At 39.4% G+C, this 26,071-nt stretch overlaps 2 protein-coding genes across 2 annotated transcripts in view; both read right to left on the bottom strand.

Annotated features, from left to right (window-relative positions):
* Positions 1 to 399: 399 nt before the first annotated feature.
* LOC307167410 (NACHT, LRR and PYD domains-containing protein 3-like) lies at positions 400 to 19,397 on the bottom strand. The gene is made up of 12 exons (XM_079886485.1): positions 18,586 to 19,397; positions 14,459 to 14,555; positions 13,150 to 13,255; positions 12,508 to 12,621; positions 11,291 to 11,404; positions 10,917 to 11,012; positions 7,046 to 8,770; positions 6,310 to 6,399; positions 5,636 to 5,815; positions 3,999 to 4,172; positions 3,104 to 3,277; positions 400 to 2,777 (listed from the first exon to the last, which is right to left on the bottom strand). Exons 1-12 carry the CDS (start codon positions 19,234 to 19,236, stop codon positions 2,765 to 2,767), a joined length of 3,534 nt encoding a protein of 1,177 aa, XP_079742611.1. The 5' UTR covers positions 19,237 to 19,397; the 3' UTR covers positions 400 to 2,764.
* Positions 19,398 to 21,016: 1,619 nt separating this feature from the next.
* Positions 21,017 to 26,071, bottom strand: part of cep164 (centrosomal protein 164) — a 43,281-nt gene continuing 38,226 nt past the window's right edge. Inside the window, exons 23-30 of the mRNA XM_079886249.1 lie at positions 24,583 to 24,732; positions 24,076 to 24,250; positions 23,725 to 23,832; positions 22,905 to 23,001; positions 21,862 to 22,098; positions 21,740 to 21,785; positions 21,536 to 21,640; positions 21,017 to 21,296 (exon numbers count right to left, since the gene is read on the bottom strand). Coding sequence (XP_079742375.1) covers positions 21,200 to 21,296; positions 21,536 to 21,640; positions 21,740 to 21,785; positions 21,862 to 22,098; positions 22,905 to 23,001; positions 23,725 to 23,832; positions 24,076 to 24,250; positions 24,583 to 24,732 — 1,015 coding nt within the window. The 3' untranslated portion in view covers positions 21,017 to 21,199. The remainder of the gene's footprint in view (positions 21,297 to 21,535; positions 21,641 to 21,739; positions 21,786 to 21,861; positions 22,099 to 22,904; positions 23,002 to 23,724; positions 23,833 to 24,075; positions 24,251 to 24,582; positions 24,733 to 26,071) is intronic.

Here is a 26,071-nt window from a genome sequence, read left to right as displayed (position 1 = left end):
CCGCACTTCTGAGGTACATTTTCCATTATTATTATTCCTCACAGCGCTACGAAACAGTGTAAACAAGTAATGATCTGAATAAACTTGTGTGTTTTCTTGAGCTGATATGAGGGCGTTCACAGGGGATTAACTCAGCCATTTGCGTTTGAATAGCGCACGCTCTCCGTGGGCGGAGTCACATTACATTTGAATTAGCTCTAATGAGGTCGACTGGAATCGCTCTCTTTTAATACAGATTTCACAAGATGAGAATATTTGTTTTTTATATAAATTACTTCATTTAAAAGAAGAGAATTCAAGCTTCATGCCTGTGTGTCTGTATGCCTGTTTGACTGAGTATTCGCTGAGTTATTGTTCATTTTCGGATGCGTTTCAGAATGGACTACACGGACAGAGAGAAGGCAGAACTCGCTTCATGTTTATTTTTCTTTATTTGGCAAAAAGCACAACACTTTGTTTTTATTGTGAGTATACACAAAAATAATACACATTTAACAGAATCGATTGATGTATGAAACTCCTATGGAAAATAAAAGTCAACAGAGTATTTATGAGTTTCTTTTACACTGATAAAAAAAAAGCGAGCTGGTATCGCCGGCGATACCGTCGACCTCAGAGGGTTAAAAAAGTGACTGGCCCTTACACATCTCTTTTATTGTAGGATTTTTCACAACCTGCCCCAGACACTGAGACCTCCAACTCAATGGGGTTCAGAAGAAATGTGAACAAGGTAAGGATTTAAAACCCTTGACATAAATTAAAGTCAGTCCTGTGTTTGTAGGAAGTCAAGAAACTTTTTGTGATTTGATTAGCCTCAAGAAAACTTGTAATGATCATGTTTGTGGTGGAAATATGTTTCAGGTGGAAATAGACTAAGTCAGGGCCCTTTACAAAAGGAGCCTAGATCTAGACTGCACACCGAAGGAGCTGGACTGTGAGCTGAGGAGGCTACAAATTAAAAATCTCAATTGCGATCTCAAAATTCTGGCCAGTTGATAATACCTAGAATATCAAAATCGACTGCTGGCGGTAGATCCTTCTCCTATTTAGCACCAAAACTTTGGAACAGTCTTCCTAACATTGTCCTGGGAAGCAGACACACACTGTCAGATCAAAGCTAGACTAAAAACACATCTCTTTGACCTAGCATACACTTAACACATTATAGACTACTATAATTCAATGTTAGGCTGCATAGATTAGATCAGCCGGAACCGGGAACACTTCCCATAAATCCTGATGCACTCGTTACATCAGAAACAGAATGGTGTCTACGCTAATATTAGTCTCTCTGTTTATCTGAGGTTTACCACAGTCCGCCGGATCCAGATCTGAAGAAGGACCTGCGCCTGGACGCGATGACAGTGCAGTCCTGAAGTGTAAACTAGTCTCTCCCCTGTGAATGCCTCCCTCCCCTCCCTTTACCTCTCTGCAAATAAAGCGTTGTCGGGATAATTCTGGTTCACGGGGCTACGCAGAAGCGCTATTAATTCTGTATTATACATTTTAAGGTATATTTAGTACCTTAAGTATAAGTAGTTTGTTGAGGGTTGGTTTGTAGTGAAGGACTACACGTCTGCGCACATATATTCAAACATGCATACCTATAGACTGAACTCGTAATACACGTGCAGGTGTGAGAATAAACACGAAACACACGTGATCATTGTCATGCGGCCAATCGTGGAACAGCTGTGTCGTCATAAGAGCCGAGTTCTCTGGCTACTCTCGAATTGCTCTCGCAGTACTTTGATGGCATATGTCACAGTCACGTGGCGTCGGCACTGTATCAAGTCGGACAAAATTTCTAACTGGCATGCACTGCTGCAAGTCAATCGGTCTACACAGAGCTGCATGAAGTCGAAAAAGCCTCTTGTGTTTACTAGTGATGGGTGATTCATGAACTATGCGTTCATTGCGTATGTCACGTGACACATGAACGAAAGGCTAGGAAGGTAAAGTAATTATTTATGTTCCCTGTAAATTATTTTTGACTGTATTACATTGATTTCTTAATTCAGAATATGATCAACATTGTGTAGGTGGATGTGTTAAAAGGGGAATTAGTCTGTTAAAAGTATAACATCTAAAGCCACTTAAATGAACAAAATGACTCGAATAAAGATTTGTTCATTTTGATGAACGAGATCAAACAAGAGAGTCAGTAAAATGATCCAAACTTCCCATCACTGGTGTTTACAACTCTGGGATGTATTGTGAAGTTCTGGGATGGGTGAAGGAGCTCCATAATCTCTTTAATTACTCCCCTCAAACCCTAGACTTGTGAGGAAACATATTAATATTCTCATGATACTGCAATTGAGCCTAAATCAACAATTTAATAAATGCTACCACCAATTATATTTTACAAAAACATACTAAATACATGAATACAAATGTAATACAACTATCATTATATATACACTCAAGTTTCCATTTTTTGTATTCCAAATATGAGCTTGAATTGGGTTTTTTTAAAATTCATAATCAATTTTTTTTATCTTTTATCAGTCTTGGTCTCCCTCTGCTGGTACAACACAAACCAATAAAATGATATACAAATAAAATGATTGACCTACAAATGAGAAACTGTAATTTGATGCTCTGAAATAAAAGGTGTTTTACTGCCGCCATCAGGTCTGTCAGAGGATTGCTGAAATCTAAATGAAATTTAATTTATAACAGTGAAGTCACTGTATCTTCAGTCTCTGTTGATTCTGTTAACTGTGAGTCTCTGTAGAGATGATCTTGTGAAGATCAGATACTAGATATTAGTCCTAAAATAAAACAAACAAACAATCATATATGCAGTATGAGCCATTTCGTCTGTCACATCTTTTCATAAGAAAACTTAAATAAGCTATATTAATTCAGCAGAAATCATCATTACACTCCACTACTAATTTAATATCAGTTAATTACAAACAACCCAAAACTCAGTTTATCACACACAGAAACAGTAAAAATGTAAAATGTAAAATTATTCACACACATGCAGTGTTACTGAGCCTGGTACAATTTTCTTTTATTTCTAGTGAGTAAAACAGCCACTTGAACTTTAAATGAAAATATGATGATGAAAATTATTAAAAACTACTGTTACCATAGTATCTGCAGTTCATAATGGTGATTATCCTTCAGATCATGGAGCAGCTTCACTCCTGAGTCTCCTAGTTTGTTCCTATTCAGATTCAGTTCTCTCAGGTGTGAGGGGTTTGATCTCAGAGCTGAAGCCAGAGCAGCACAACCTTCATCTGTGACACCACAATTACTCAAGCTGTAGAGAACAATGACTCACTCTTCACTCTCTCATATCAGCATAGACTTCATTATCAAAGATAAACCAATAACATAAGCTCAAATCACCATGTTATATGGATCTTGGTCTGTGTCAGAGCACAAAACATTATCATAACACAGCTGCAGTCTAACTTAAGCAGGAAATATTTTATATATATATATATATATATATATATATATATATATATATATATATATATATATATATACTTAATTGTATGTTTATAATTTGTGCAATGTCTCTTTTTTAAACAATGTCTCTTTGTCCTCTCCTGTCGCTCGACTGCTTCTAACAAGTACTTTCAAACATGGTAGAATAAGTACTTTACCTGAGAAACTAAAAAGCCACGCGAGATGCACAATTAAAATGAATGGACTTTTAATTAATTTAAAATCCTGTTTTAAAAATTAAGTTAATTTAAAATTAAGTTAATCCTGACTGTGTTGAGATTGAGTGTGTTTAAAGTAAAGAGTGTTAAATTGATTGTGAGTAAGTGCGTTTATCAGAGTGACTATCGGTACAGCAGTATCACCTTAATAAGAAGCAGTTCATGTGTTCAATCATTTACAGATCAATCACATTAACTCACAGCAAAGTAACTCACATAGTGTTCCCTGAATTTGATGTTACTTTATGAATGAATAAAATTGGAAAATTCATTGCCACACTTTCATGTGAGATTTACATATGATCTTACCACAGTTTCTCCAGTTTACAGTCAGGATTCTCCAGTACAGCAGATATCAGCTTCACTCCTGAGTCTCCTAGTTTATTATATGACAGATTCAGTTGTCTCAGGTGTGAGGGGTTTGATCTCAGAGCTGAAGCCAGAGCAGCACAACCTTCATCTGTGATACCACACTTACTCAACCTGTAGAGAACAATGACACACTCTTCACTTTCTTTGTAGCCCATTTATGTTTTAATGATTACAAATAAGGCATCTTTGTAGAATTGTAGCTGATATTTGTAGCTGAAATGTAGCTGATATTCATCTAATCATGTTCACATTAACAGTGTTATAGATGGAGACCGACACTGAGAAAAGTTGAATTGATCAATATTAATGTGAATTAAATGAGATGCCTATTCAGTTATCAGAAATTAATATTCTTTATTTTGCTTAGCTCTCTGCACCTATTTTTTCATCATTATGTTTATTGTTAGTATTTGTTTGTGTACTATGTTTTCTTTCATTAGTTTAGTTTTGTTGTGTGTAAATCAGTCTTGAACAAAGGTGTCATGTGATGCAGTGGCGAGGCCAGAAATTTTAAAGTGGACCTTGGTGAAATAGGGCCGACCTCAATACCTACTCCCAGATTACATAATTTTACAAAATGGGATAATAATAATGAAAAATATAGCTTCAAGCAGCGATGATGGGCCCAAGACCCGGTCCCAGTGCCACCACCACTTTCAAGACTGGATTCCAGTATTCCCTCTGCATCACAGAAATCATACAGACTGAAGTAAACGGGACAAATCTTTATCAGCACTGAGTGATGGGGTTCTCAAATATAGGCGAATATGTATGATGCGTTTCCTCATTTTGCAGCCACTTTGCGCCCACTTTTTGCAAATTGGATATATATGCTCATGGACAATCACATATATCCATGTTTTTTCTATATCCAAAGTATTACCAAACCATCTGCAATGTACGTATGTGGTTAAGAGCCTAAGCAGTCAAGTGGAAAGATGTTGAGTATGTGCAGGTGAGATTACCCTTCTAAATAATTTTTTCCACAAGTAAATAAGAGATTCATTGTGCAGTGTGGACAGCTTTCTTGATTAAAATTGAACTTTGTGAGATCGTCATCGTGATGAACTAAGATGACAGCTTTTATAATGATTATAAATGGAATGCTCTTTCTGCACTTTCTAGGCAATATATAGTCCATTTAGATTTTGAATAAATCTTTTGTTTTTTATTGCTTGACCAGTGGCCACGTACACATGGCAAAGTTTAGGGAGTGACATCTGCTAAATTTATGTATTTGAGCAATGCTTATTGTCCTTTATGTGTGAATTTTCTCTTTTACCACAAGTAAATAAATTGGTGTCTCATTTGATTAGGTGGAGCAGCCGTCAATCTGAGTGGGCCAGAGCCACCCTGGCCTTTATGTAGCCTTGCCACTGATGTGATGTGAGTGAAGATGAATGAAATTAGCTTTAGTTTCAGATATCAAGTACATTAACTGTGATTATGTTGAATGTGATTCATGTAAAATCATTATATGTAAATTACAATCCCAAACACTTGGTCTCACTATAAACTATTTTAAAATATCTCTATCTGAGCACATGATGTGACTATCAGAGAGATGATCTTACCACAATTCCTTCAGTTTACAGTGAGGACTCTTTAATCCAGTAGAGAGTAGCTTCACTCCTGAGTCTCCTAGATTATCCCCATTCAGATTCAGATTCAGTGTTCTCAAGTGGGAGGGATTTGATCTCAGAGCTGAAGCCAGAGCAGCACAACCTTCATATGTGACACCACACTTACTCAACCTGTACAGAACAATGACACACTCTTCACTCTCTCAGATCAACAGATACTTCATTATCAAAGAGAAACCAATAACATCAAAATCACCATGTTAGATGGATCTTGGTCTGTCAGAGAGCACAAAACATAATGATAACACAGCTGCAGTCAAATTCAAGCAGGATTTTTTTAAATTATTATTATTTGTAAGTTCATCATTTTTGCAATACCTATTTTTTATACAATTAATTAAATATGTCAGTGAGTTTTACTGTTATTCAAAGAAAGTATGTCTCTTGTGAGAAAGATTATATAAAACTGATTATAAAAAATTCTAAATATAAATGTTTATACATACATTCCAAATGCATATATCTGAAAATGAATGTATCATAGAAAATGTCATAAAAAAAACTTAAAGCTGAAGTGAGACACTTTTTGTTACATTACTAATTAATAAATTTAAGTAAAAAATATAAATGTTTTAACAGTGATGGTTGTTCTCAGTGTTACTTACACAGCTGATCTAGTTGCTGTAACCACAGGCAGGAGCTTCTGAAGAACTTCATCTGCTGTGTTTTGTGCTTTCTGGGTGACAGATGAGTCACTATTTGAAAATAACAAATAAATAAAATAATAATAATAATAATGGTGTAAGTAAATAATACATTACATACATTCAATAGTTTTCAATTAAACAAACACTGCTTTAAAAAGGACATGTAAAGTTTTTAGTATTTAACTGTAGATGCTACTAAACGTATTCAGCCAACACACATTTATTTTTACTTTTTGTCAATGTTGCTGTGGCAGCTCACAATCACCACAATTTCAGGAGAGATTTACTGGACAATAATTTAGCGGAATGGAATGGAATGGAAGGCTGCATCCTAGTGAGGTTGAGTCATTCCTAGTTCAGTCCTTCTGAGGCTTGAAGGCTCAAGTCCTCCTCAGCATTAACACAAAGGATACAGTTGATGTATCCTTCCAAACCAAATTGAATTAAAGACGTGAAACAAAGGCTGCCTTCAAAGGATCCTTCAAATTGAGACTGCCTTTGGCGGGCCTTGATGACGAGGTAGCCGAGATATGCAGCCTTACTAGGACACAGCATCCGTTCGAGAAACACCCACAAATTATGTACAATATTTCAGAAATCAATCTGTCTCCCATTATTTAAACACCTCTGATCTCTTTGTTTCTCTGGGTTCATAATGTTTTAGACTGTAATGATTGTACTCAGTGTTACTTACTTATCAATAGTGGCTCCAAATAAACTGTTTAGGTTAAAATGATGCAGTGTCTGCTCTGAGGACAACAACACAAAAACTAAAGCTGACCACTGAGATGAGGAGAGTTTTACATCACGTAATCCTCCACGGCTCATGCGAGGTTGAGCTTCTTTCACTAGAGAAAGATCACCCAGTTCATTCAGACAGTGAAACAGATTGATGTATTTATCAGGAGAGGGAATCTCACTGATCTTTTCTTTAATATAGTCAACTGTTTTCTCATTGTTGTGAGAGCTGTTTGCTGTCTGTGTCTTTAGTTCTTGTAAGAGACTCTGATTAGACTCCACTGACAGACCCAGAAGGAAACGAAGAAAAAGGTCCAGATGCCCATTTTTACTGTCTAAAGCCTCATCCACAGCTCTCTGATGGAGATCAGATAGGGAAACTGTTTCTCCATTAGTTGGTTTGGTAATCTGATCAAACACATTGATGTTATTGTTGATAAAGGAGAGATGCACATATAGAGCTGCTAGATGTTCCTGAATGCTCAGATGAACAAAGCAGAAAACTTTCCCTTGACACAAGTCCAACTCTTCTCTGAAGATCTGAGTGCACAATCCTGAGTAAACTGATGCTTCTGTCTCATCAATGCCGCACTCTCTCAGGTCTTCCTCATAGAAGATCAGGTTGCCTTTCGCAAGCTGCTGATAAGCCAGTTTCCCCAGTTTGACAATCATGTCTTCATCTTTCACTTTCTTCTCATAGTCCTTCTCATGTCTGATGTTGGTCTGAATGAGCAGGAAGTGTGTGTACATTTGAGTGAGAGTCTTGGGAATCTCTCCTCTCTTTGCTTCACTCAACATCTTCTCTAGAACAGTGGCTGAGATCCAGCAGAACACTGGGATGTGGCACATAATAAAGAGGCTCCTTGATGACTTCAGGTGTGTGATGATCCTCTCGGCCAGACTCTGATCACTGATTCTCTTCCTGAAGTATTCCTCCTTCTGTGTGTCACTGAAGCCTCGTACCTCTGTCACTCGATGGACACACTCGGAGGGGACGAGATCCGCTGCTGCTGGTCTGGAGGTGATCCAGATGAGAGCAGAGGGAAGCAGATTCCCAACAATGAGGTTTGTCAGCAGCTCGTCCACTGAGGCTGATTCAGTCACATCACACAACCTCACATCGCTGTGAAAATCCAGAGACAGACGACACTCATCCAGACCATCAAAGATGAACAACACTTTATACTCATCACTGGATATGTCCATTTCTTTTGTTTCAGGGAAAAAGAGATGAAGAAGATCTGAAAGACTGAGTGTTTTGTCCTTCATCAAGTTGAGCTCTCTGAAAGCAAGTGGAAATATGAGCTGGACGTCCTGATTCTCATACCCTTCAGCCCAGTCCAGGATGAACTTCTGCACAGAGACTGTTTTCCCAATGCCAGCGACTCCCTTTGTCAGCACAGTTCTGATGGGTTTGTCTTGTCCAGGTAAAGGTATAAAGATGTCACTGCATTTGATCGGTGTGTCCTCTGTTTCTGCTCTGCTGGACTGTCTCTCAATCTGTCTCACCTCATGCTCATTATTGATCTCTCCACTTCCACTCTCTGTGATGTAGAGCTCTGTGTAGATCTCATTCAGGAGTGTTGGGTTTCCCTGCTTTGATATTCCCTCACACAAACACTCAAACTTCTTTCTCAGATTTGATCTCAATGTGTTGAGGACTTCAGTTTTGGAGTCGAAGCTGTAAAATGCCAGATTATTATATATAAGTTAGAGTAGTAAATATCCATAAATTACTACATTTTTTTTTTTTTTTTTTTTGCTGTATTATAGGATATAGAACATCATTATGTCTCTGAAATGTTTCCATTATTAACCCCCTGAGGTCAGCAATCACGCCGGCGTGATCTGCTCGCTTTTTTTTTATCAGTGTAAAAGAGACTAATAAATACTCTGTTGACTTTGATTTTCCATAGGAGTTTCATACATCAATCGATCCTGTTAAGTGTGTATTTTTTTGTGTATACTCACAATAAAAACAAAGTGTTGTGCTTTTGCCAAATAAAGAAAAATAAACACGAAGCGAGTTCTGCCTTCTCTCTGTCAGTTAAGTCTATTCTGAAACGCGTCCGAAAATGAACCATAACTCAGCGAATACTCAGTCAAACAGTCGCACAGGCACACAGGCAGTGAAGTAATTTTTATAAAAAACAAATATTCTCAGTTTATGCAATCTGTATGAAAAGAGAGAGATGTCAGTCGTTCTCATCTCAGCTCATTAGTTTTAATTGGACCCCGCCCACGGAGAGCGCGCGCTATTCAAACGCAAATGACTGAGGCAATCCACGCAAACCTGTGAACGCCCCCATATCAGCTCGAGAAAACACATCAAGCTTATTCAGATCATTGTACTTGTTTACACCGTCTCACGGCGCTGTAAGGAATAATACTATCGAAATAATAATAATGGAAAATGTACCTCAGAAGTGCTGGTATTTGAGGACAACGGATCCTGAGCTATCGGAATACTGTAGTAAGTTTTTTTATCCTCAAGTGAATCGTGTTTCTGTGAATGGCAGAGATGCGCTGTTTACCACAACTGGCAAAAAGACGGTTTAAATTTGAATCGCGTTTCTGTGTGTGAATGAATGTTTCGCTTTTAGCAAACTGTATTGCTATACTGAGTAAAAATCAACTGAAATATGTTGAAATAAAATGTATTTGTATAAGCAACGTATTAATCTGCAAATTAACATTTATATTTCTTATGATAAAAACGAAAGACCTATGTTACAGACATATGAAAGACAACATTTCGTTGATTAGTTTTGGATAGATTATACATTTTTACTGTAAACTATCTGCCACATCAAATAAGCTTTTGTTTGCCAATTTTTGCTCATATGTTAAATATAGTATGTTTTGTCAAAAATAAAGTAATCAAATAAAATGTTATAGTGTTTATTCCAATGAAGCCTAGGCTATAATCAAGTAATGAATCCTTAACTTTGAAATATGTATGATAAAATGTATACTTTAGTTTTACAAAGAAAGATTACACTTGAATTGTTGTTGTAATTGTAACCTAAATATATTTACAAGGTAGATGTAAACAAACTATTAAAAGGTAAATATAAGCCTTTTCTTTAAATAATTTTTATTGTGTTTTATTAGTGACAAATTTGGGGAGAGGATAAATATTCCAAAACTGAAAATACAGTATGAGAATTAACTGCACAATTACTAGACATGTTTTCCTTGGATATTATAGGCTAATTTTGCAAGCACAATTTGTGGAAAAATAAAAAAAATTGAGATGAAATTGAGTATGCGGGCCCCATTGTCTCCTCAGGTGCGAACCACTAAATATGCATGATGGTGTTGGAGTGTTGACGCCCACTTCGCATATTGCCTTTCCAAACAGAAAGTGTTTTGCAAAATTTAAATAAATGTATTGTGTTATGTGAACGATTAGGCAGGATGATTTTCACATCATTTTGAAGAAAAAACTCTAGGCGGAAACATCCATTAGTCAAAAGTCTTATTGACACATATTTAGTATGTGTTTTCTGGCCTTATTTCAGAAACTTTAGTTTTTAGTTTTTTCAATAACCATGCATAAACATTATTCTCTCAAAAATGCAAACATGTACATTCATGTTGCTCACATATTATGGTAGCCCTGTTTGTGCTAAATAGAGTGTAATTACACCTTTGCCATTAATATGTTTATAAGTAACTGAATGTCAGGGCATGTCAGAACATCTCAAGGACCCCAAAAACACCTTAGACCCCAGAGGGTTAATCATGTATTCAAGTGATGTGTAATGTGTGCATTGCAACACTTAAAATTAAACAACAAAAACAAAAAAGTCCTACATTTTTACCTGAAACCAGGATAGATGCTTTCATTAAAGTCTTGTGGTTGAATCACAGGCTTGTACATAGTTTTGTTTTTAACTGGTCTGGATAGAAGATTTGACCTTACATCAGAATGAAGAGGGTAAAGAATCAGACACACTGATATTGATGTAATTGTGTCATTAACTAAGTAACATACCAACAGCTTTTATAGTGTGTAAATGTATTAATGATACAATACATAGAGCTTTGCACTAGGGCTTAGGCTTAATGTTGATCATTAATAGACTGCAACTTGCAGGATTTGAACTCATTATACTGCTGTACTGTATATTAACAATTTCATAAAAATCAAATATAAGCATATATTATAAGCATTACTTTAATAGAAATTATATACCTGAGATCAGGCTGTGTGTCTCCATTCTTAAACTTTGGTGGCGGATCCATAGAGCAGTTACTCTTCATAGACACACAGCTGGACTCTGGGTTTGAGCTCTTCTGCTGGACTGAACTGGTTTTAAAACGAATAAAATAAAAAGCATACAGACTTATAAATGTTGGGCACTTTTAAAGGAAACTTCTGTCTTAGGAAAGACCAGGGAATGTTTTATTCCCACACTCATCTGCTACAAATTATACTTGCATTGAAATCTAACAGCAGGAAGGGTACGTTGTAACAGTATTGAAGACCAGTATAGTAAGTTGTGTGCATTCATTAATTGTAGTTTTCAAACTTTTTCAAAATAATTTAGAATTATTTTCAAAATTGAGTTATTCCCCTCCCCTACCCCACTCCCACTTTAATTCAAAATGATTAATATTAGGAAAGTTTTAATTCAAAACAAACAAATGGGAAACGCCTATAGAACAAATACATTAAACATAGGCTAACATTTCTCTCTCTCTCTGTGTGTGTGTGTGTGTGTGTGTCACTTTCACACCTATAGCAAATTTATATTGTCCCATACTGAATGTAGTGTTACAACACTCCCCATCATATATGATATTTCTATTTTTTATTTGTCGGTGTAAGGTTAATGCGGATGATATAAAATTAAACAATATAACATTCTGATTCTGGTGATACCAGGCCTGTCATTTAACATTCATTGACTTGATCAAAATCAGAAGTTTCTCTTGTTGACAAGTTATAAAAGCCAGAGCGAGGGGCTTGTTGTGGCATTGAGTGTTTGCAGGTATTCTGGAATGTACCACAAGTAGCATTTGTTTGATTTTACGTACTTAATTTGTTCTCTCTGGTGACTCAAGAATTGTACTTTGTTTTAATGGATATCGTCTTTAAATCTTTGTGCATCCATGAGATGTACATCAGTAGAGTTGTAATTTGCACCATAAACCAACTTTTTGTAACGGTACTCTTGGTGTGAAACATCACTGTTCTGACCAGACAGACACTGTGAAGCTTTCAACAAATCTGAACCAGCGGTTAGAAAAATCCACTCAATTTTACACCTGCTCCATTATATAAAGGGGGAAAATCTCAGCTTATATTTACTTGATGTCATTGCTAGCATTAAACTAACTGTTTGATCAGTTTTGCTTCAAATTAAAAAATGTCATTATATAAGCATAACTTTTATAGAAATGATATACCTGAGATTAGGCCGTTTGTCTCCACTCTTAAACGTTAGTGGCTCATCCATAGACCAGTTACTCTTCATAGACACACAGCTGGACTCTGGGTTTGAGCTCTTCTGCTGGACTGAACTGGAACAGAGAACAGATTCAGTTTAATCCTCATCCAATGGAGTTTAAACCATGTTAATTCATGTTAATTTTACTTTTAAAACAAAGTAAAATTAAAAACACATAAAGACCTATAAACTTATATAGCTACAGCATGTTGTGCAGTTTTACTGAAAATTTCTGTCTTACTCCAGTACTTAAAGGAGAACAAAAATCTCCATTACCATCAATCTCCATGACATTTCCTGAAATCACTGACTGACCTAGCGTGTCCTAGAGTAGTCAGTAAAGTTTTGTTTGTATTCACATGATGATGTTTGTTGGTTTTATGGTCATAAATATGGCCATTTGCATGAGAGATTCAGTGGATGAATACATTGATTCTGTATTCTGTATCAATTTCAATCTGAAATTGATTTCTTCAAGGTTCCTTGATTTGATAAATATTCCCAAATGAATTTGAACCCTTTGAGCTTAACTTTTCTTATATTCTAATACAAAAATCTAATACTATAAGCATATATTTTATTGAAATGTTATTCTTATTACCTGAGATCAGGCCATGTGTCTCCACTCTTAAACTCTGGCGGGTCATTCATAGACCAGTCACTCATCATAGACACACTCTGGGTTTGAGCTCTTCTGCTGGACTGAACTGTAACAGAGAACAGATTCAGTTAAATCCTTTAGATTACTGTGTTCATTCTTTATGTTAGGAACCAAATTAATATAAACACATTAATCTTTCATCAAAAAGCACATTGAGGAAACTATCTTTTTATTTATTATTTTACGTTAGTATTAAAGGCACAGTATTTAAGTTTCACCACTAGAGGTCCCCTATTCACCACATCATCAAGCTATGCCTTTTTTGAATGAGTGTGGAATCATGGGAGTTGTTGTTTTCAACTCCACAGCCATTGGAAAGGAATCCGACAGGAAATCATGTTCATGGATGAGCTAATGTATTAAAGTTTTAGTAACATTACTGCGGTATGAAGCAGGTCGGGCCGAGAGCCACATGACATTTTACGTTGCTGTTTTTATTATGCTTATATGCCGCAGACAGCCGCTACTTCACCTTTCGTGTTGTTGTTTATGTTTATTTTACGATTACAGTTACATTTAATATCCACCCCCTTCTTCCCTGAATTTGAACTTTGTTACAGTTACATTTGATCACTAAATACACATTATTTTATTTTATTCTAATAAAACAGATGCAAGTGCTGAATTACTACTCCTACAGGTCACTTTATGCAGTACGTTGGATTAAAATTGTTGTGTAACGCAGCGCTGTTTTACTTGGTCAAAATAATCATACTAATAATAATCATACTAAAATACATTTGTGACCCTGGATGACAAAAGCAGTCACATGGGTCAATTTTTTGAAATTGAGATTTATACATCATATGAAAGCTGAATAAATAAGCTTTCCATTGATGTACAATATTGGTCGAGATACAACTATTTGTAAATCTGGAATCTGAGGGTGCAAAAAAAATCTAAACATTGAGAAAATCTCCTTTAAAGTTGTTCATTTATGTTGGCGATTGTGCTGCATTCACTCACAAAAATACATGTTTTATATATTTACGGTAGAAAATTTACAAAATATCTTCATGGACCATGATCTTTACTTAATATCCTAATGATTTTTGGCATAAAAGAAAAATCGATAATTTTGACCCAAATACCCGTGCGACATGTGACTGGTTTTGTGGTCCAGGGTCACATTTGAGTGTGTTGAACTGTGTGTTTGCTCTGTGGCTCTATGAGACATTTGTTACACACTGCAGTAAGTGATCTTTTTCTGTGATGTGATACAATAATTAACAGTGTTTGTTGAAAGTACCTGCATCCTGGAGGAAAATCTCCATCTCTGGATCCTTGTGAATCAGCCATGATGAAGATACAGGAGAATCTGATGAGTTTGATCTCCTCCACTGACTCTGAATGAAGAAACATTCACACACTAAATTAAATGATTAAATTAAACAACCTTCATAATTAAGCTGAACTTTTCTGGAGAGTGGGAGAAAAAGGATCATGTGACTGCATTAACTCAAGCTCAGTCATGCATGTTTACACATATGCTGTTTAAGGGTCATGAAACCCCCCTCTTTCAGCTTAAGGGCCCTATTTTAACGATCTGAAACGCAAGTGTCAAAGCGCAAAGCGCAAGTAACTTTGTGGGCGGGTCTTGGCGCTGTTGCTATTTTCCCGGCGGGATAAATGACTCTTGCGCCAGGCGCAAATCTAAAATGGGTTGGTCTGAAGTAGCTTCATTACTCATAGGTGTGGTTTGGGCGTAACGCGAAATAAACCAATCAGAGCGTCATCTCACATTCCCTTTAAGAGCAGGCGCGCTTTTTCTGAAGCGGATTCCTATTATAACGGCGGATTTGCCAGACGCACGCGAGGAGCGGTTTAACAGACGAGGAGAGCAACGCTCTCGTCAGGGACGTTGGGGATGGAGAAACCCCAAAACCCCAAGAAAAAGCGTATGATAATTTGGGTAAATGTGTAAGCTAGATGTATGCTTTTATAATAAATTGTATATCTATCTATCTATCTATCTATCTATCTATCTATCGTAATAATGTATGATTTGCAAAAATGAAAACTGCTGCTTCTGTGTAGATGAGAGAATCAAAGTGTATGCGCGTTGTGCACACGCTACATTGATTATGGCCAAGCATGCGCCCTTAAAATAGCATATGAATAACATGCGCAACGCGCCACTGACTTTAAACCATTTTTTCCTGGTTAGTGGCGCAACTGTTTTCTAAACCTGCAAAATAGCATTAAGGAACGTTTGCGCTGGAACACGCCTCCTTTTTTGCGCTGAACCGCCCAGGGAGCGCAAGTTCATTCCCTAGTTTAGCGACGTGCTTCTGTGGAGGAAAAAACGTGCTTTGCGCGGGTGCAAAATAGGAATGATACATGCGTCGGTGTACAAAGTCAATTGCGCTGGGTGCAAGATAGGGCCCCAAGTCTACTTCTTAATCTTTCAGAAAAATGCAACTCACTGTGCGTTCACACCGGACGCGAACAGCGCGTCAAATTCGCGCCTGCCGCATCTAGTTATACGCTTGACCACTTTGTGTGCATTCGCGTGTCAAGAGCGAAATTGACGCGCGTAAAATCAAAAGTTTGAAGCGAAATTTACGCGCGTCACGCGCGTCAGAGGCAAAAGTTTCGAAACCTGTTGGCGGCCATCTTTTTTTAGATGTTTATCGAGCATTAGCATTAGCATTAATCGAGAGAATCACCGCTCGTATATGCTCTGGAGAGCAGAAACAGCTGCGTAGGGGACATCGTCGCTGTACTCGGGTCCACCAAACCCTCCGGAGGGTTTCAGGAGTTTCACAATTTGCTCCAGGAGGTAGGTTTGGTGGACCTAACGGTGAGGACGCTGACGAGGACAGCGTAGGCCGTATAAGCCTCGGCCTCGAGTGGTCGCTGCCTGACGAGCCCGCGCTGTACAGCCCGGCGCGAGGTTCACCCTCGCCCGCACCTAATCTGTGATTTATTTTTGTTTTGATAATAAATGGAGCTGCAGCCTTCAAAAGTGAAACCTGTCCTGTGATTTTTTTTATTTTTATACACTAAATTGTGTTTGTGGTCTTTACATTAGATTAATAATGTTTCATATAATCTAGAATAGATATGGAATAAATAGCATTCAATACAAAATGACTATCTCTCATATATTGAAATCGAGTTTTATGTTTTATTTGCTTTATTGTGCATTTTAGTCATATTACAAAATAATTTATTGAGGCCAAACATAAAATAACATTATAAACTGTCACTTCACCACGTGACAGCAGCATGCAAGCAGGCTCCTGATTGGTTAACGCGGCGCGAATTGACGCAGAAGTTCAGATTTTTCAACTCGGGCGGCAGACGCGAATTCGCGTCAAACGCGTGAATGCACAAATAGCACTAATAAAATCATTCGCGCGTAACGCGCTTAACGCGCCAGACGCTCAATTCGCGTCATTCGTGCGAACTTGACGCGCGAATGAGGCGAATTCGCGTCTACCGCGCCGCGCTAAACGCCTCATTCGCGCCGCAGGAATTTTTTACGCGCGTAACGCGTCTTTGCATTGACTTAAAATTGAAATCACTCGCGCCTGACGCGCTAGACGCGTCCGGTGTGAACGCACCATAAGATGGGCGTGGACGTCTGTGAGAAGAAGAGTGGGTGTAACAGGGCAAGGCAGGAGAGGAAGAGGGGGACGAGCAACTGTTATCTGTCAGTGGCTCATGCCGACTCTCACATAAAATCAGCGGTAAAACGTGAGGCAAAATTAAAGTCCAATGAAAAACACTAACCATCTGTTTGTCCTTTTAAAGGTAACTGAATGCCCTGCTACATATATTAGATTAAACCTTTGGATCCCATTGGTGTGATTAGAACATTCAGTGCATCATGTGATCAACTTCTAAATTCAAATTTAATGTATGTTCGTTTGGCCGGAAGCTATTTATTTTACCTTATAAAGATTTAAATATGGATATGTTTCTTACACAAATGCATCACTTCGCTTCAGAAGGCCTTTATTAAAAGCATACTATGCAAGACTTGTACCTTAATATAACAGCTTTGAAGTCATTTCGATGGTAAACAAACTCGTAGTTGGGCGAATCATCCTGCTGGCAAAACCAGCAATTCAAGTTTGAGAGGTGGCGCCCCGACAAGTCTCACGAGAATCACAACTTGCTTTACGGCACGACGTCACATACATCAACAACATATGAAGCAGCCTCTCTGGAAGACACTAGCGTGCATTTCAGTAGTGAATCATGGCAGAGTTGACGAAGAAAACGCGGTCGGAAGAGTCAAGGAAATGAAAACGAGAAACTATTTACAACAGTAACGTTGAATACAAGTACTCCACAGCGACACTAGGGGTCGCTGTTTGACAAAAATATAAACTGCATAGTGTGCCTTTAACCCCCCCGGAGCGTGTGGAGCACTTTTATGATGGATAGATGCACTTTTATGATGGACAGATGCACTTTTAGGATGGACAGATGCACTTTTATGATGGACAGATGCACTTGGACAGATGCACTTTTATGATGGACAGATGCACTTTTATGATGGATAGATGCACTTTTATCATGGATAGATGCACTTTTATCATGGATAGATGCACATTTATGATAGACAGATGCACTTTTATGGACTTCAAAACAGAATCAACCATTCACTGCCATTATAAATCTTGGAAGAGCCAGGACATTTGTTAATATAACTCTGATTGTGTTCGCCTGAAAGAAGAATGTCATATACATCTAGGGTGACTTGAGGGTGCGTAAATCATGGGCTAATATAAATTTTTGGGTGAACTATCCCTTTAATGTGCAGAGAGTTTAATATTAGAAAGTAGGATGTTCATCTGTGTAGACATATTATATCTCATATTATTACTCAATCTACACAGCAAGGGTTAAATTACTACAGGGTGGGCCATTTATATGGATACTGTAATAACATGGGAATGGTTGGTGATATTAAAGTCCTGTTTGTGGCACATTCCCATGTTATTACGGTGTATCCATATAAATGGCCCACCCTGTATACTGTACAGTTGACCTGAGAGAGGACAACCCTGCCTGATACCTCTTTTTACTCTTACAGGGATACTTATGGCATTTTAATCATGTTGCCTCAATATAATAGTTTAATTTTTGGAATAAAATGGTCCCCAAAACCAAAAGATTTCAAAGTATCAAACAGAAAAAACATGGTCAAACCTATCGAAAGGCTTTTCTTGATCTAATGACTGACAAAACTTCCAACTCATCAGCGATGTTTTCCTCAGAGCTGCCTGATTCATCTCTTCTAAAACTATCTTTTTTGATAATTCATCTCAATTATATCATCATCAGCAGTCTGCGAGCCACTCTTGTCTATCACCATCAGCATCATTCACACATCCAGCATTGACACTTATTTCCACTCACCTCCTCTGTGACTCCATCTTGTCCCACACTCCTCTGCTCTGCTTCATCATTCAGATGTTCAACAGTTTCAGCTCTAGATGTGGACGGCCGTTGATCATCTCTATGTGGACACGCAAAACATTTATGGCCCAAATCACCGCACTCGAAACACTTCAAACCTTCAGTGCTTGCAGAAACCAAGTACGAGTTTTCTCCGTGATTCACACAGAAGGAAACTTCAAGAGCACCCGTGGGTGAAGTCAGAAACATGTAGACCTGGCGGCTAAAGGAAAGTACGTGTTTAAGTGCCGCGTTTTTACACCCGAGGGGAATCATTTTTACAGGACTCGCTATCGTCCCAAACTTCTGCAACTCTTTCATAATCGCATCGTTCGATACAAATGGAGGAACATTAGTGATCGTAATTTTTGTTGCCGAATCGGATAACACGTTAACAGCAACAAACGCTTCTTTAACCCATAACCCGCTCACAGTCAACTGATTTATCAGCGATTCAGACTTCAAAAATACCACAATCGCTTTATCCACACGTGATGCCGACACTATATTATCATATCCGATCTTCTCCCCGATAACCAGGAGCAGATCTTCCACCGTCACTCCAGGCTCCGGCGCGCAGCTGCAACCATTCCGGAGGGACAGAGACTCCATACTGGCGTTTGTAAACCGCGACTTTCCCCTTCTCTGTCCTCTGCCGAAAATTGAGAGAAAAAAATACCAAACGGAAAACAAAGAAAAACGAAAGAACACCGCTTGAAAAAGGAAACGCACTCGCACCCAACAAACATGAGCTCCTTCGCACACTCCCAGAATGCACCAGAGAGAGGGAGAGAGCAGGTTATGCCTGTACTGTAGCCAAGGAGAAATAGAGACACAGCTGCACTTATGAACCACCTCTCCTAATTATTATAACGTAATTCGAAAACATTATTAGTTTTTTAGTTCTCCAAAAAAAAAAAAACTATTTTTTCTCAATTCTGTTCTCAATTTTTTGTTATTTTCCAAATTTGAAATTATTTGTGCCAACTTCAAAAAATTAAAGAACGATACACAAGCTCAAACACACACACACAAACACAGACACACACATATAAAAAAGACACGTTAACTCTTGTACACACACACACACACTTATGCAAACACACAACAATGAAAGTGTGGTAACTTGGTATGAAGAGACCACACAAGAGAGAGGAATGCAGGAGGGTAGGTTTACTAATAACTGCTCTTATTTTACAGGATTACTTCAGCATGACCTGGCTATCCCACAGAACTGAACATACTACAGCAACAGGTTATTCCCACACAACACACGCATATACATCTCCTGGTGGTAACACTGGAATTGCTAGAATGAACTCAGTCTACAGGGGAGAGCGGGGCACATCCGAACACTTTTTGACTTTCTCAGTTTGTGCAAATCCACTTGGGGTTCAGAGTATTTATTTTTTCCCACATTAATTTCACACGTCTACAATTATGTGTTTCATTAATACAGTTTAAACCTTTTTCTTTATTTAGGCTGCCCTAAAAGAATGGAAGGGAAATGCGACAACATGCCCCATAGGTGGGGCACATTGTAATATGGCCATATGACAGATTAAAATGTTCAAGTCAAGCAATTTTCATCGACGCAGCTGATTTCTGTAAATGAATGTAAAACTAAATGTATCTTGCAGCACAGGGTGAAGTCAGTATGAACATTAACTACGATTTGAGAAAAATATCAATTTCACATAAAACTATGTAAATGGCGCTCTGTGGCACGGCAGGATTTTGAACAAGGTCCTGAGCCGTAGTTGGGCACTGCCGGTGTGTGTATACTCATAGAAAATAATAAACAATTATTAGCTAACCTAAACAAAGGGCTCTATATGGCTCTGCTAAGAACGAGCTCTTGAAGCTCCACCCTCTGTGCCGGAAGCAGCAGCTCATTTGCATTTAAAGGGACACACACAAAATTACACATTTTAGCTAACCCTCAAAAAAGGACAATTTTAACATGCTATAAAAATTATCTGTGGGGTATTTTTAGCTAAAACTTCACATACACACATCAGAGACTTATTTTACATACTTTAAAAAGGGGCATTATTCCACCCCTTTAAAGACATGGCACTGCGCTTCTCGTCCGGTGTGCGACCCCCTTAAGCCTCGACAGCGCCCTCATCCCGCCAAACGCTACCCCTTCCCTTGGGTCCCCGGAGAAAACATAATACTTTTCATAAATCAGAAATTAATTTTGATGGCATTAAGATATAAGTAGTAGATTTTTTTTTACATTAAGCATGAGAAAGACATTGTATGTTTACTTTCATACACAATGAGAAACAATTACCAACCCAAATAGTCCGGCAGGACAAATTAATGGTTAATTTGCTAATATCTACCATCCAAATCACAAAACATAAAAATGAAGAAACTCACATCTGCATTAAGTATTAAATTCATTTAATTGTTTACAAAAATATTGTACAAATGAAATCTGTGCACCGCTATACAAAAGAAAATGTAGACAAATTTCCTCACAGCTCATATATAAGCGCTGGTGATTTTCCTGAGAAACACACGAGCTGATCTAGAATCTCCTGCAGGAGTGTGTATTCGGGCTGCTTCAGTAATGATGGACTTTAATCTGGTTGTTGTCGTCGAGGCTGAGCTGAACTAACCCACCGCTGCTGGACCCGGTCCTGAGGTTTGGGAAGAGAGGACTGTGTGTGTGACGCTCAGGAAAACAGCACGAGACACAGAGCAGATCATTCACTGCATGAGAAATACACATTTACTCCAGTATGTGTGTGTGTGTGTGTGTGAGTGTGTGTGTGTGTGTGTGTTCAAGGGAGAAAGTTGGTGACGATTCTCGGGCAATTTCAACCCAAACCACCTGAAGGAGTTCTGTAGAAATAAACATGTTCTGGTTGAGGAAAAGCATCAGGCTCTGTAAGGATACATGTTGCGGTTTTTCCGTTGAGCTTCCAGCCAGCGTTTGTTCCCGTCAATCAGACCCTGCAGTCGCTGACCCTCGACCTCTGTGGATGGACGCAGACTCGACAGACTGCACACACACACACACCATTTACACTGAATAACTATATGACTGTGGAAGACTGGTGTGTGTGTGTGTGTGTGTGTGTGTATGAGTGTGTGAGCTCACCTTGGTGGTGTGTATCCTGAGTAAGTCATGTGAGATCTGCTGGTTTCTGTAGAAACAGAGATGATGTTCAGATGATGCTGCAGGTGATGATGAGTGTGTGTGTGTGTGTGTGTGTGTCTCACCTGTGCTCAGGCCCGACCAGCGGTTCTGCAGTGAGTCTGTGGGTCTGTGTGTGAGTCCGTTGGACAGCGAGGGGGAGGAGTTTACAGGCCACACCCACGAGGGACGGGGTGGTAGAGGAGTGGTCAGAGTGGGTGGAGCCTGTTTGTGGGTCAGTGAACCCAAAGCTCCTAACACAGAATTGAGCTGACCTGAGATCAGCTGCAGAGAGTCGGCCAACTGCTGCACCTTCACTGGAACTGACAGACGATCAGACACTCGTGAACCACTGCATGAACACAAGCTCTAGTGTCTTACACTGCCCCTATCATGCTGTTTTAAATGTTGCTAGTTTTGTTTTGGTTTCTCTTACAACATGTTTACATGCATCCAAAATAAAAAAACACTTTAGCTTTAGTAATCAGCATTTTCTGTCAGTGTCTGAAACGGTTCGATCAAGGATTCAGTCTCTCTAAACCCCGCCTCTCTGAGAGCTGCTCTGCTCTGATTGGTCAGAAACCAAACGCTCATTATCATATCTGAATCTCAGCTCTTGACACACAGTGATACGAACAGTGACGATGGCGTGGGTTTCACCGTATCAATCTCATCAAAGTGGATTTGCTTTGTCAGCAGAAAACAGCATCTTCTCCACATGAACAACACGAACCAAACTCTTCCAGTCTCAGATACACTACAGTGTTTGAGGGCGGAGCTAAGAGACGCTGTTCAGCCAATCAAGACCACAGGCTGGCATTATGCAAATTAGTTACACTCCTACACAGGTTCAGCTGGAAGAAAGGCTGGAATTACTGACGACTCGTTTCAGTTCAGAATCACTTTCTTTTAGGAGACAAAAACTCTGTGTATCTGCACTTTGATCTTTGAAACATTGCAGACCTTTTACATTCAAAACAGCTTTATTACATACTATGTAATATAATAATAAAAGGGGCATAATATAAACATAACAGGGGCAATTTATGTGTGCGTGTTTGTGAGTGCGTGTGTGTGTGTGTGTGTGTGTGTGTGTGTGTGTGTGTGTGTGTGTGTGTGTGTGTGTCACCTGTTCCCTCCGGGCTGTAGATGCTGCTCATCTCTGACTCGGTGACATCAAACGTCACTTTCCGATCAGCAGACCTCTCAGCGTCCTCACATGACACCTGCCACACACACACACACACACACACACACACACCTCTCAAGAAATGTACAGTATAATGCTGAATGAAATGGCGACATGGATGAGTGTGTGTGAATATTAAAGTCCGCTGTGGAGATCTGAAGTCTGTCTCAGTTTGCTCTACTTCACAAACTCAAACACGCGTGATGCAGGTCTGCAAACGCACAGCTCTTCACCACAACCCAAGATTTATTGCATTTTGATGTTTTATGTAACAAAATGTCTTTCTCTGTGATCAGGTTTGACTGTAGTAACATTAATGAAAAAACTAACACTTCAAATCAACATAAAAAAAAAATCTAAACCTTGACAAAAACTAGTCTTATGTATATCTAACTACACAACCTAATAAAAGTAAGTAATTATGTCTAAAAACAACTACAGAATTTACAAGCTACTTTATATAGAGCTATATAGGAATCTAGTGGGGGGGGGGACTAAATTTGGGGGGAAATCTGATTTCATAAGGCTTTACAACGTGTGTGTACAGGCTTGTCTTTATATTTATGATGATTTTTCAAAGGTTTGGCCCTCACAAGCAACAGAACATGTGGAACGTGACGTTTGAGGACATTTGAGGAGCTGCTCACTGCTCTCCAAGAGTCAAATATCATTATCTTAGAATAAAACACTCACGTCTATGTGATGCCCTCACTAGAATAGAGTATCCAGCGTTGTGTGTGTGTGTGTGTGTGTGTTGTACCTCTTCAGTCAGTGAAGTTTCGAGCTGGTTGAGTTTTTCCTCTTTTTCTTTCAGTAGCGTTTGACCTTTGTGAAGCGTCTCCCTCAGCTCGGCTAGATCCCTTACCTCCTACACACACACACACACACACACATCATGAGCCTCTATGCAGGTGATAACGACTGCAGACACGGGTCTGAACACACACACACACACACACACAGACACACATCATGAGCCTCTATGCAGGTGATAACGACTGCAGACACGGGTCTGAACACACACACACACACACACACACACACACACACACATCATGGGCCTCTATGCCGGTGATAACGACTGCAGACACGGGTCTGAACACACACTCACCTGCTGCAGGTTGTGGTAGAGCTGGTGTGTGGAGGTCCCGGGCGAGGGGTCCTTCAGACTGCTGTGAGCTGCCCGCAGCGCTGCCTGTCTGTCGGACACCTGAGCGCTCTGCCGCTCCAGAAACTGCCGAGCCCTGAGGAGAGACACGCTCTCGTTCCACATATACTGCCTCACACTGAGAGAGAGAGAGAATAACACACACTTAAACCCCATTGAGATGTCATGATGTCTACATAGGCAGCATCCTAAGCATTCTTTGTCATTTACAGAGGAGCACAATTTAAAGAGTGCACTTTTGTCTCCTTAAACGCTCGTTTTTTGTAATAAGTCAGAAATGACGAGGAGGCAGCTTCTCGCAATACAAAGTCAATGGAGACGTTTGGATTGGTCCCCCCCCCCGGTGTGTGTGTGGTTTTCAGATTATAACACATGTCGCTTATGCATTCTGCTTCAGAATCTGTCCGTTAGACATCAGGAGCACTAGATAGGCAGCTCACTAGGACTCACACGTACTCGTCTACGCTGGCGTCGCTGGCGTCTCCTGAGGGCAGCGCTGATGCTTCCAGATCCTGCAAACGCAGGCCGTTCTCGCTCTTCCTCTTGCTCTTCTTCTGCTGCTCTTCTTCCCTCTCCGTTCTGCCCCTCTGCTCCAGTTCACTGCACACAAACACACACTCCAGGCTAGTTCACACACTCCAGGCTAGATCTCCATTCTGTCTCCTGATGGCGTTCGGGTTCCTCACCATTGGTGCCTTTAGCTTGCTTAAGCCTAGTTCACACTACATGATTTTAAGCCCGATTTGCAAATCGTTGAGCTCGCCGACAGGTCAGGGTGTTTTCGCGTGCAAATCGCGGGGGATTAGCGAGCGATGAACGTTCGCCAATCTGTTAGTATGAAAGAGCCAACAACGCATCAAAGACGCTCGCAGACGCCTCGCAGACGCGTCACCAAGCACAGAAAAATATCTAGCATGCTAGATATCCGGAGCTGTCGCACGACTCAATCTCATGTGATGTCATGAGCTACAGCCAGTCAGAGCAAGGCATGGGTTGAGGTCACCGGTTAAATACCATAGACTGTAAAAAAGTAAATACGTGGGCCGTCAGCCAAACATAAGCATGCAGCTACATCTCCGATATAAACATGCTGTAGCCTACTCACCTCCAACTCTTTCTGTAGCAGACAATCCCTGCTGTTCGCGTATGCAGATCCACTCTTTCGCCCATACTCTCTTATTTATTTATTTTTTTTTGCGTTTTTTTTTCAGAGCAAATCATCGCGCAAACAGTTTGCAGCACTAATTTCTGTCTGACGTCATATTCGCGTGTTGTTGTCTTCGCTGGGTAGTGGCGCACGCGCTGTTTCGCGTCATTTCCGGTTCGTTTTATCGCGTGATTTTTCGTGACAAAACGTGGTTTGTAGACAAGATAGAATCGTTGGGTGACAGAGTTGTTGTCAACTCGTGTAGTGCGTTACCTCCTGTTGTGGATCAATCACGTTGTGTTGTGTGGTGTGAACAGCTCAACAACTTGAACACTCCTGATTTCACAGAGAGCAAGTCATGTAGTGTGAACCGCACAGTTCAGCCCGACGTTTTAAAATCATGTAGTGTGAACTAGGCTTTAGTTTGGTTTGGGACACTAATTATATCAATATTATTGATTTGACTGCAGTGACACTATTGGACGAGAACAAAACTTGAGCTGAATAATTACACTGTTGTCTTGTGTAGAGCCGCTTATCACTGAAACTGAATATTTTATAAATGTTTGCAACATTGACACCATTATTGAACTGAATTGAATCAACATTGATTGAGTGTGTGTGTGTGTGTGTGTGTGTGTGTGAGTGAATGTGTGTGGGTGAGTGAATGAGCGCGTATGAGTGTGAGTGAATGAGTGTGTATGTGTGTGTGAAAGTGAATGAGTCTGAGTGTGTGTGTGTGTGTGTTTGTGAGTGAATGAGTGTGAGTGTGTGTGAGTGAATGAGTGTGTA

Source organism: Squalius cephalus (genome assembly GCF_949319135.1).
Source record: "Squalius cephalus genome assembly, chromosome: 11".
NCBI lineage: Eukaryota > Metazoa > Chordata > Actinopteri > Cypriniformes > Leuciscidae > Squalius > Squalius cephalus.
Note: the sequence above shows the minus strand (reverse complement) of the source record. Positions and strands in the feature narration are given on the sequence as shown.